General features: G+C 57.7%; 1 protein-coding gene across 2 annotated transcripts in view; it reads right to left on the bottom strand.

Annotated features, from left to right (window-relative positions):
- Window positions 1–1,858: 1,858 nt before the first annotated feature.
- The window catches only part of ZC3H7B (zinc finger CCCH-type containing 7B), a 61,097-nt gene continuing 51,602 nt past the window's right edge, over window positions 1,859–11,353 (bottom strand). For both annotated transcript variants that reach the window (XM_049626410.1, XM_049626408.1), the window contains exons 17-23: window positions 10,091–10,176; window positions 6,462–6,595; window positions 6,156–6,261; window positions 5,905–6,013; window positions 5,507–5,640; window positions 5,225–5,388; window positions 1,859–4,836 (exon numbers count right to left, since the gene is read on the bottom strand). In XM_049626410.1, coding sequence (XP_049482367.1) covers window positions 4,590–4,836; window positions 5,225–5,388; window positions 5,507–5,640; window positions 5,905–6,013; window positions 6,156–6,261; window positions 6,462–6,595; window positions 10,091–10,176 — 980 coding nt within the window. In that variant the 3' untranslated portion in view covers window positions 1,859–4,589. The remainder of the gene's footprint in view (window positions 4,837–5,224; window positions 5,389–5,506; window positions 5,641–5,904; window positions 6,014–6,155; window positions 6,262–6,461; window positions 6,596–10,090; window positions 10,177–11,353) is intronic.

Below are 11,353 nucleotides of genomic sequence, written 5' to 3'. Positions count from 1 at the left end.
CTGCATTTCTTGGGTTTCCTGGCTCAGAGGTCTGATGCCTACTAGAGATGGCCCCCCTGGGAGGGGGTATATGTGGATGCAGTTTCTGGCAAAGCCCTCAAGGGCTTTCTCTAGAGAGGTGCAGAGCCCCTTCACCATCTGCAGGTCCCTGACAGCCACCCCACCTGCCCAGGGCCTCCCTCAGAAGCAGCTTCCTCAGAGGCAGGGAGAAGCCTGCTGGGGCTCCGTGGTGGTGGTGGTGGCGGTGCTCACTGTGACCCTTACTCACGGGAAGGAAGACCAGAAACAGACGTGTGTTCAATAACTGGGGGCTGCTCAAGTCAGCTCCGGTCCCTTGATGAATAAAGTGTCGGCCACTGATCATAATACCTAAGTTACATCAGGGCTTGGAGACACGCGTGAAATACAATTGAGAGAAAAAGAAAGATGCGGGACAGTGAGTGCGCATTGACAACAATGGGACAGCCATCTTTTGAAGCCTCTATCCCAGTTTCACCTCCTCCAGGAAGCCCTCCCTGGATCTGGCACCTGCAATGCCTCCCACCGCAGTGCCTGTCAAACCATCCTGCCCTCTCCCATGTAGGTCTGTATCCCCTGGCGGACTTGGGTTCAAGGGAAGCCACATTTCTTCAGCAACCTTGCTCCCAGGATCTGAGAGTGGGTGCTCAGTGAATGTTTACCAACTTGAGCTGAAGGAGGCCCAGAAGAGAATTTAGGGGAATGTAGAGAATTTAAGAGTTTAGTCCACCAGGCACATTGAAGTCCTGCTTATCTTACGGTCTTTGATTTTCTGAACTCATGGGAGGTCTGGATGCAGGTTCATGATCTCTCCAGCTTGAGGATGGGTCTGGAGGTTTCCTTTGGGGGCCTGTACTTTGCCACGCCACTTTGGTTTTTCACGGTGCTACCAGGGGTGCTGAGAACCCCAGACCGTCAGCGCTGAAGGGACCTTTGCCAATCACCCAGTTCCCAGTGTTTCTTGTTTTACTGTCTCCTGAGGGTCCTTGGAACCTTTGCTGAATGTCTCTAAGATGTGGACACCAGATGTGCAGCGTTGTCGTGGGGAATAGACGTGCTGCATCCAGGGTCTGGTGCACAGGTGCTCAATCAAGCTGCTGGTTTCTCTTGCTCATCCGGTCATTTATCAAGCCCCTGAGCCCCTATGCACCTTTGGCCCCCTGTTCCTGGTGTCACTCCACACTGCGGTTGACAGCTATCTGGTGAGAGCTTGCTCTTGAACATATGCGGCCCCTCCCATCAGGGTCCCCCTCCATCCCTTGCAACACACACAACCCAAGAGATTTGAGAAAGTACCTCCCATCCCAGCAGATGTGGACTTCCCCGAATTGAGAATTCCCAATCTAATATACTCTCTCCTTTTAAAGATGAGAAATCTGGGTCTCGAGGAGTCCAGGCTGCAGTCAGAATCATATTCCAAAGCATGGCGCGCCTCCTCGCTATTCTGGAAAAACCACACCCAGAAAGGGCACAGAGCCGACCCTCTGGAATTCAGGACGGTGTCCTTGATAAAGGCAGGGAGGTGTGGGTACCTCGGGACCCCCATGCGGAAGGCTGTGAGCAGGCAGGCTGCAGGAGAGCCAGTGAAGGGTGGCTGCTGGGGCCTCTTGTACACAGCACAGCTCGTCCTTGCCAGCCGAGGCGCTGCCTGAGCTGGGGTCAGCTGGGTGGCCCTGTTTACACAGGGACACAGACCTTCTGCCCCTCACCCCTCGGAATTTCTGCCTTTAGGCATGCCCAGCACCAGGCAGCTCTGCCCCATGTGGACAGAGCAGCCCAGGCCCCTGGGCACAAGCTCCAGGCAGGGAGGAACAGGAGTGACAGAGGTCGGGGACAGAGGTCAAAGTGCACACGTTTATTTTCTAGAATAAAGGCTAAAAGAATCAAGTTTCTTTCATTTTATTTTAAGAAGGACAAAAATTGTTATTAAAACATCTACATTATTATCAAGATACTAGACCTTATGAATATTTAATATTAAAGTGTGGTATTCTTAAATTTTTAATACACAGACATTTTAAAAGGACCATTAAATTGATTACTGCCCAGCTGAGAAATGCAGCGTCCCTCCTTCGCCCTACTCCAAAGGGATACTCACATTGGGGGCGCCTGCCCCCCGATCACTATGTTTAAAGTATTGTCCCTGCCTGCTGGCAGTAGGCACGGGCCCCTGATTCAACTCTCCAAGCCTCCCAGTCAGGGTCATGACTGAAATAATCTCCCTCATCCTTCAAAGTGTACTCCTGTCCCCAGGCCCCCCACCTCTGGCCCTCTTCCCAACCCTGTGGGGGATCCAGCTTTGGCCAGGCCAGGGAGCCCCAGATCCCAGGGGCCCCTGGATGGGTAACAGGTTGAAGAAGAAAAATCTGGACACTAATCCTATTCTTCTGGGCAGGAGACAAACACCAATCATTTTCTTTCCTGGAGCACCACTGCTCTCTCCCGGCAAGGCTGGAGTGGTCTGGAAACCGGGCCCAGGCGAGGCCACTCCTGCCCTTGCTGAGAAATCACCTCCAACCCATGGCTCCAAGTCCCCGAATCTGAAAACTCCCTCTTAATTACACACCAGGATGGCTGCATTTTCTGGCCAAATTCTTTATCTTTAGCCCTCATTAGAAGTGATTCCTTGGATACCACACACATATATAATATTATATAGAGCGATATATTTAATACCTGTGTATATATGCATCACGGGGGCGACATATATACACACTAAAAACGAGGCTGGTGACGACAGACTGCAACACCACGGATCAGGGAAAACAAGTGTCATCGACATTCACAGCCACGGCCCCCACCTCGGGTGTGGTCTCTCCTCCCCTCCAGCCACGCCACCAGCACGACTCTGCTGGCCTGCTGGGGGAAGGGGGCAGGGAGAAGAAAGGATGCATGCCACGATTACTGGGAAAGGCTGGGCAGTGACAGCAGGAGGAACAAGGTTCTCTGCGTCTGGGGTGCCCATAATCACATCATTGCTCACTATCGATCCTTGCTTGAGGAGAAATGAGGGGGATTCCATTCTCTTTGTCTCACCCCCCACCCCTGACTCCAGCTGTGGTCCCCGGTTCCTTCCGGGGGGCCCCACTTCTTGTGCCAACAGTGTGGGGCGTTCTGGAATGTCTCAGGAACCAGGGGAGGCCGGGTCTGCCCACAGTGGGTGGGATGGAGAGGAGGGGGTGCACGCAGACAGGTCAGACGAGAGGCATGGGAAAGGGCTTGGTGGCTGGAGGTAGGGGCTGGGGGTCAGCTGAGGTCCCAGGCAGCTGGCAGGGCCGGGAATCAGGGAGGGCTGGGACAGACAGGCGTGACTGTATGTCTGGGTCTGGGGAGAAAGGGATGAGGGCCATGTTGGGTCCTCAAGAAAGAGGAGCTGTGTCCCATCCTAAAGTGACCCATGGTGCTCAGCGATCCTGGAGTGGCCCATGGCATTCATCTCCCTTCTCTCCACGTTCCCTGACCCCCACCCTTCCCCTTCTTCCCAGTGCATCATGCAGGAGCCGAGCCCATGGGTGCCCTGCCTGTTACCACCGCCCTGAGTTGGCGTGGGAAGCAACTTGCTGCTACACTCGCTACGACCATCCTCAGGAGGGGACCGTCCCTCTACAGGGTGCTGCCATGACCAATCCCCTGAGCCTCCCTTCTTCAGCCAACAAGTTCCACTGCCCGGAGCCCCCCGTGGCACACTGATTCAGAGACTGTCATATCCCTGCCAAGAGCCTGGAGGCTCCAGCAGACAACTGGCCCTGAGCCTTTTGACTAGTTTGCCTCTGGCTTTACCTTGTGCCGTGGGCGGGAGACCCTGAGCAGATCACCCCTCCCTTCCAGGCCTCAGTCTTCCTATCTGCAATAGGGGGGGCTTGAGCTGAGTCATCTCTGAGGACTCTTAGGACCTAAAGTCTACATTTGGTGCCTCACAAGGGAGGAGGGGAGGGCTGGGCTGGTGGCCGGACTGGAGAGGCTCTAGAGATCATCTAGCCCAGCCCCTCCCACTCTTCCAACCAAAGGGGAAACTGAGGCCCCAGAGGGCAAGCGACCAGTATTGTGTTCCCAGCTCCACCCTGGGGCTGCATTTTAAAGCTAATTGGGGCCGCCAGCCCTCTGTTGTGTACTGATCTGCCCCCAGGGAGGTGGGGATGAGGTGAGGGTGGGGCAGGGAAAAGGACCCTCCTGCTGCAGATTCAAGTGGGGACCCCAGGCTCCCCAGCCCTGAGCTTTGGGCCCCCTTTAGGAGCAGACAGAAGTTAAAGCTGTAGGCTGAAGCTGGAGGGGTCAGCCAGGCCCCTCCCTCCCCAACCAGGAGAGCGGGGGCTGGGGGTGTCTGCCCAGGGTGTTCCAGCAGGACGAGGACCCTGGGACCGCTTAGGGCTACAGCACACGCACCTGGGTATGCACACAGGTGGTGGGGGCAGAGAGGACGGAGGACGGACGGGGCCCCAGGGGGCCGGGGGCTGCCTGACGAGGGCGGCCCCCCGCCCCCAGCCCTGGCCTGCCCTGGCCCTCCTATCAGGACCTCTGTCCCCACCCCCGCCCCCTGACCCTAGGACTTCACCCGAGGCCCACAAATGGCCCTATTCCCCAGTGACAGCGGCAGCAGCAGGGGCTTCTGGGGCGGCACCGGCGGTGTTCCCATCCTCTTGCAGCAGGAAGTTGTATTTGCCAAAGTCGTCGTCCCGCGGGCACAGAAGCATATCCTTGCGGGCCTTGGCCAGCTTCTGCTTCAGCACCTCACGCCGGTCCAGCCACTCGGTGAGCTCCTCCTGCCCGTGAGCGCAGCGGCACTTGTCCCCATCTGGGCAGGCCTTGCCCTTCTGGAGCCTGCGGGCAGGCAGCAGGAGGCTCACTGCCCAAGCCCGAGCCCTGTCCACCACGGGCTGTGGACCTCGGGCCGGCGGCTCAACCTCCCCTCGCAAGACAAGCCTTCCCCTGGGCAGCCTCGGTCCTGGTGAAAGCTGGCACGTCCTAGCCTCCTCGAGGATCTGCCTCAGGGCTGCAGGCAGGGGTCTGGCAGTTCTGAGCCCACCCCGTCCCTCCCCACCCCGCTCCTGCTCCCCCTGCTCCTCACATCCAGGAGCAGCTGTTTCAGGACACCACCCTCTGCACGCTGTCTCCAGACCCCAGGCTCATCTCAGGCCCACCCTGCAGCCTGCCAGGCTCCTCCAGGCCCGCCATGCCCGCCCCACGGGTCCCGCCCTCCCCGGAGCACCTGTCGCAGAGCCGGAACTCGCCCATGGGGAAGCGGTAGGCCCAGCCACTGGCGTCGCTGTCGGATGTGAAGACCTTCTCCTTGTGCTTCTCAGACTGGATGTGCTGCTGCCACTGCTTCTTGCTGTTGCTGTTTTTGCCGCAGAGCCAGCAGTGGTAGCCCATCTGGGGGCACAACCGCCGTGGGTGCCCGTTCCTCGCACCTCCGCCTGGACCGCTCTCCCACCCCACGCCCTCCCAGGTCCGGCTCAGACCCGGGCCCGCGCACGCGTGAGGGGGTTACCATGATGTCGGCGTAGTCTGTGGGCATCTGGATCTGCTTCTCCCCTTCCCGAGAACTGATTGGGGTCCCTTCCCCTGGTTTCCCTGGGTTGTGTTTCTTTAGCCACATGTCATAGGTCTGTTGCATGTCCAGGACTGGTGGGCAATGGAGGCCAGAGTGCTTGGTGAGAGGGGATTCTTCATCCGTTCTGCCCCACGACACCCCCTGGACTTGGGAGCTGGGGGCATCCCAGGCCTTGCGGTTGGGCGGGCACGGTCGGGGGCGGGGGGCAGGAGGAGGGCCTGGGTGGTGGCAAAGGGAGAGACAGCAGGTGCTCTTGGGCCGACTGATGACTCGGGGTGTCTGGCAGTGAGGGGACACTGGGCCAGGCCCCCACCCTGCCCAGTCTTCCCACTCACTCTTGTTCTCCTTCATGAATGTCCACATGTCCCTCTCCTCCGGGCTGTGTGCGAAGGAGCAGTTCCCCACGTACTGGCACTTGCGGCCGTTCTGCGCGTGGATGCAGAGCTGCCGGGTGGGCGCGGGGAGAGCCTGCTGAGCTCCCCTGGATTGTGTTACAGCCCCAGCCGGCAGGCAAGCCCTCGGAAGGCCCCTCAGCCCCCACGTCTGAGTTCCCACCACCACCCTGCACCCCACTCCTGGCGCTCACATCGTATTGCTGTGGGAAGTTGCGAATGGATGGCAGCGGCCTCACCGACACCCATTTCCTCTTGGCCTTTGACATCACCAGAAGGACCCGCCGCTCCTTGGTCCAGCTGTAGGGCAGAGCGGGGGGGGGGGGGGGGGGGGGGGGGGGGGGGGGGGGGGGGGGGGGGGGAGATGGTTGGGAGAGCTCAGGGCAGAGCCTCGGGCTGTGTGAACTCCACAGAGAGCCCCGGCCTCCTAACTCCCGACTCACGGCGCTTGGGTGGGCTCTCCACCCCCCACCCCGGCCCCCGAGTGGCGCCTGGCTCACCAGTGCCGGGCCTTGGCACTGCAGTACTTGAGGTCTTTGTCAGGCTCCACCACTTGCCCATTCCTCCAGCACTGGCCACACACAAACTTCATCTGCAGGTCGAAGGTGCTGGGCCCGTGTGTCCGAGGGGCACCCTGTTGGGGAAAGGGGCTGGTGAATCCACAGGCACCAGGGCTGAGGCCTGGGGTGTGTCACGCAGGTGGCCTCCAACCGCGTTAGAGCCACCTAGAGCCTTAGAATGAGCCAGTCCACTACCAGAGGGAAGTTACCTCCCCACCCCAGGGCTCATGGCCTCTCAGTGTGGGAGCCAGGCCTGGGACAGGGCTCCAGATTCCTGACTGAATACTCTCTGCCTTATCCAGCTAGTCCCCGTGGGTCTGCTCTTTGCAGCTGCTGGCATTTCCCTGAGCGTGGCATGCTTTTGCACATGCTGTTCCCTCTGCCTGGAATGCCCTTCCTTTTTGCTTCAGGCTTATTCTGGAAACTTTCAAACCTCAGCTCAACCACCACACCTTCCCCGGGGCTCTGCTAAGTGGCAGCTGCCCATCCTAGGGGCTCCCACAGACCCCGAACTACCTCATGTTGATCAACTTATCCAGTTACAAGGGCCGGGCCTGTGGACGGCAGGGCCCAGGTGGGAAGCCACTTGCACAGGAGCCGGCCGTGGAACAGACTTCTGGGCAGCCTTGGATTCCCTCCGGCCCCACCCTGTTCACTCCCCATCCTCTGCTCCTAGCCCTTCCTTTGCAGACAGGAGGGCCTGGTCTTCTGCACGTCTGGGGTGGGGGTAGGGGGAGGGGGGGGGGGAAGTGGCCACCCAGCCTTGTCTTCTGCCACTTTGAACCCCCTCACCCAGCTATACTGGCTAACCTATGAGCTCTCCTGTCACCTTGAGCCTCCCTGTCCTCCCTGGAGCCTTAGATGTAGGGTTACCCCTCCGGGCAGCCTTCACTCCTCTAGGCTAGAGGGCACATGTCCCTTCCCATGGGAGTACTCTGTGTCCCTGGCACTACCTAGCTCAGGGCCTGTCTTTGAGCAGGAAGGGGCTCTGTCCGTGTGTGTGAACTGAACCCTGGCCTGGCGCTGGAACACTCGCAGCCTGGCTCGGCCCCAGGACAACCCACACGTCACCTTGGTAACAAGGTAGAGGCATGTTTGTAGCTGGGGCATGGCCGGTGCCAGAGCGGACAGTAGGTTCTCCATGTCACTACTGATTTCTAGGTGTTCCACTGGATTCTTCCAGAAGCCTGAGGGAACTCATTTCACAGGTGGGGTAAGTGGGGACTGCTCTAATGAACAGCCACGCCAGTTCACTGGCCTTCCCCTTCCACAACCGCACAGCCTCACCAGCTCCTTGCTGCAGCCCTGGGGGGTAGGTGGGTTTGTTCCCACTTGACTGGATAGAAGCAGAGGCTCAGAGAGGTTACTAATCCCCCCACAGGTAAGTGGCTTGAGGACAGGGACCTGGCAAGAGGCGGGTGCTCATGCTTCTTTGTGGGATGGCGCCGCTATGGCACCGTGGGCACTGGGCCTCAGCAGTTCCCACCCTGGCATCTCATTCTCGGCCTCACGGTGCTACTGGCCCTGCCCTCTGATGGCAGCCAAGACCCCTCATGCCCTGGTCACGGCCAGGACTGGCACAGAAGCCCTGTTCCTGAGCCAGGCCCAAAGGTGGTATCCGGGGTGGGCCTTGGCAGCAAGAGTGGGTTGAAGTCAGTCATGGCACCTTTGGGCAGCCGGGCCTGCCCCCATCTCTGGGGACCCTTGCAGCAGCCCTGAGTAGGAAGAAGGGGTAGAGGTGGTGAGGACTCTGAGTTCTCTTAGAAGATAACACTGCAGATCCAACCTAAGCCCCTCACTGTTTTCCAGCCGGGATCCTGGCCAGGAGCAAAAAATAAACCACACGGCAGGGAGGGGGAGAGGGAGGGGAAAAGAGGATTGCACAGGAAGGGGCGGAGGAGGGAAACAGCCAAGAAGATGAGAGAGAAAGAAAGAAAAAGGAACAGAAAGAAGGACTAGGGAGAGAGAGGAGGGAAGTCCCAAGGGGGCCAGGCAGCCCCGTCAACCAGCCTGCCCTGCTCCCTGGCTCACTGCCACACCCATGCTGGCCTCAGGAGGGGCTAGGGGCCCGGCCTTCTCCCAAGCTGACTAGTAGCTGGCCTGGGGAGGGGGTCCTCTTGGATGGCACAGGGGCCTCAGCTCACGCTATCTCTTGGGCCTGAGATCACCCCTTCTGTCCCCACTGTCATCTATGGCTATAACGATCCCTACCTCTTAGGGAAGCATATGAGGATCGGGATGGCACAGGGCCTGGTGCAGAGCAGGGACCCAGCAAGCTATAGCTTGGTCAGCTTCTGTACCCTCACACCTACCCTGGGAGATGGGAGGCAGGATTATGACCCCATTTTATGGGTTAGGAATCCTCAGGGGTGGCAGGAAAGGTGCACAATTATGGGAGGGCAGAGTGAGCTCAGGACAAGATGTCAGAGAACCAGGCATTTACTCCACTAAGTGTGCCCCTGGGTGAGTCTCTAGCATGTTCTAAGACTCAGTTTCCCCATCTGCAAATGCCACAGCTCACTTCCTCAGGAGCAGGATGAGGATCAAAAGAGATAGAAATGATATAATCAGTAGGTGGAAAGTTTGAGGAATACCAGGATATTTACCTGGTCTCAAGGTATCTCCCCAGAATGTACTTATTAATTACAAAGGGGGAAAAATGTAACTTCACAGGAGAGAAACCCATATAGTAGAGGCACCTTTAGTCAAGCGATCACCAGTAATGGGACAAATTGAAATGATGTGCTTCCTGATGAGTGAACTGAGAAGAACATCACCTCTGGGGTTTGAGGAACCATCAGATAATCCCAAATGCTTATTTATTTTGAGAGAGAGAGAGAGAGAAAGAGTGGCAGAGAGAGAGGGAGAGAGAGAATCTCAAGTATACTCCGAGCTGTCTGCATAGAGCCCAACACGGGACTTGATCTCACGAACTGTGAGATCATGACCTGAGCCGAAATCACGAGTCGGACACTTAACCAACCGAACCACCCGGGTGCTCCCGGCTGGACCTTTTATAAGACAGCCGCTCCTCCAAACCATCAATGTCATGCAAGACAAGAAAGACTGGGGGACTGCTCTAGATTAAAAGAGACCAGACAGCACAACAAATAAATGCAGTGTCACTTGGGACTTGGGGACAATTCACAAAATCTGAATAAATAGGACATCATAATCTGAATAATTACATCGATGTTAGTTCTGTGATGCTGATAATTGTACCGCGGTCATTATGTAAGACAGTGTCCTTATTTTTAGGAAATACACACTGAAGTTTCGGGGGATGATGAGGCATCATGGCTACAACTTATTCTCAAGTGATTCAGAAAAAGGTAGGTTATAATTGTAGATAAGTGTCTCTGTGTGGATGTACACACACACCAGGACAAAGTGAGAGTGGAATGTGGTCAAATGGTTCATGTCTGGGGAATCGAGAAATGGGTATACATGAATTCTTTGTACTATTCTTACAAATTTCTGGTAAGTCTGAAATGTTCAATTGAAGGAATGGGGAGTGGCCCTCAGGGGCCTGATGCCACCCCCCGCCCAGCGCCGACCCAGGGCCTTACCAAGCTGCTGCTGGCCTTCCCTGCATGGGCCTCCGTCTGCTGCCAGTATTTCTTGGATTCCTGGACAATGTCTTCGTGGGTCATGCCTGTGGAGGGCGGGACCACGTGCAGGCGTCCGTGAAGCTCAGTGAGGAGAAAGGCGGGGCATCTCCAGGTGCCACGCCCAGGCCCAGGCCCAGGCCCCCACCCCCCAGATGGGCCCTGCCACAGAAAGATGTGGGGTACGGGGAGAGCACTCATGCTCTCTGGGCCTGTTTGTTCACGTGCAATTGGGAATGGGGGACCTGCTCGAAGCCCTCCTAGGGAGCAGGAGCAGAAAATGCAGCCAAGAGTGGGAAAATGCAAGAGAGAGGCTGGCCCTGCGGCATGGTGTGGGGGCTCTCCTGCCCTCATGCTGCTCCGTCTCTTGGGGCAGCTGCTCAGCACCCTTCCTCGACTTGAGGTAGCACCTCTACCTCGCTCAGTGGGGCCTCAGGCCTCACTCCTGCTTGGCAGCCGCTAGCCCAGTGGCTCTTAGGGCTCCGTGCCTGGCCCAGCCTGGCTCCCTAGCTCATGGAGGGACCCCTGCAGGTCAGCAAAGGGCAGACATCCCCTGGTGGCCCCAGACCCTCCCACTCTGACTGTTGACGCCGAGCCCACCCTCTGAGGTACAGCGTGGAGCCTCTTCGTGAAGCATACCCTGCTCCCATCCCCTCCAGTCTCTTTCTCAGACTGATTTCCTTTCGACCTTGTCCTAGGCCTCCTGCTCCATGGTGGCTGCTTGTCACTGGGGCTTAGTCTGGGTCAGGCACTGTCCCTGACACACACTTGCTGGCTGATGAGTCCCAAATATTCCAGCCCAGACCTCGGCGGTGAACTTCCAGACCTCCACATCCAGCTGCCTGCTCAACATCTCCACTTCCCACACCGAGCCCTGCTGTGACCCCCCTAAACCTGCTCCCCCTACAGCCTCCCCTTCTGGCCACTCCGTTCTTCCAGTGAGTCTGGTCAAAAATCTTGCAGTTGCTTGATGCCGTCCTTTGTCTCATGCTTCGTATCCGGTCCGTCAACAACTCCACTGGCTCTACCGTCCACGTATCCCCAGAATCTGATCACTCCTTCCACCCTGCTGCTGTCACCCTGGCCTGAGCCACACCTTCCCTGGGCCCCCTCTGTCCACCCTCACCCCTCTATTCTCTACCCAGTAGCCAGAGCGAGTTTTTAAAAATACTGACCAGACGCTATCTACCCACTTAAACCCTCCAGACCCTGCACATCCTATCT

This window comes from Panthera uncia, chromosome B4 (assembly GCF_023721935.1).
Source record: "Panthera uncia isolate 11264 chromosome B4, Puncia_PCG_1.0, whole genome shotgun sequence".
Classification (NCBI taxonomy): domain Eukaryota; kingdom Metazoa; phylum Chordata; class Mammalia; order Carnivora; family Felidae; genus Panthera; species Panthera uncia.
Note: the sequence above shows the minus strand (reverse complement) of the source record. Positions and strands in the feature narration are given on the sequence as shown.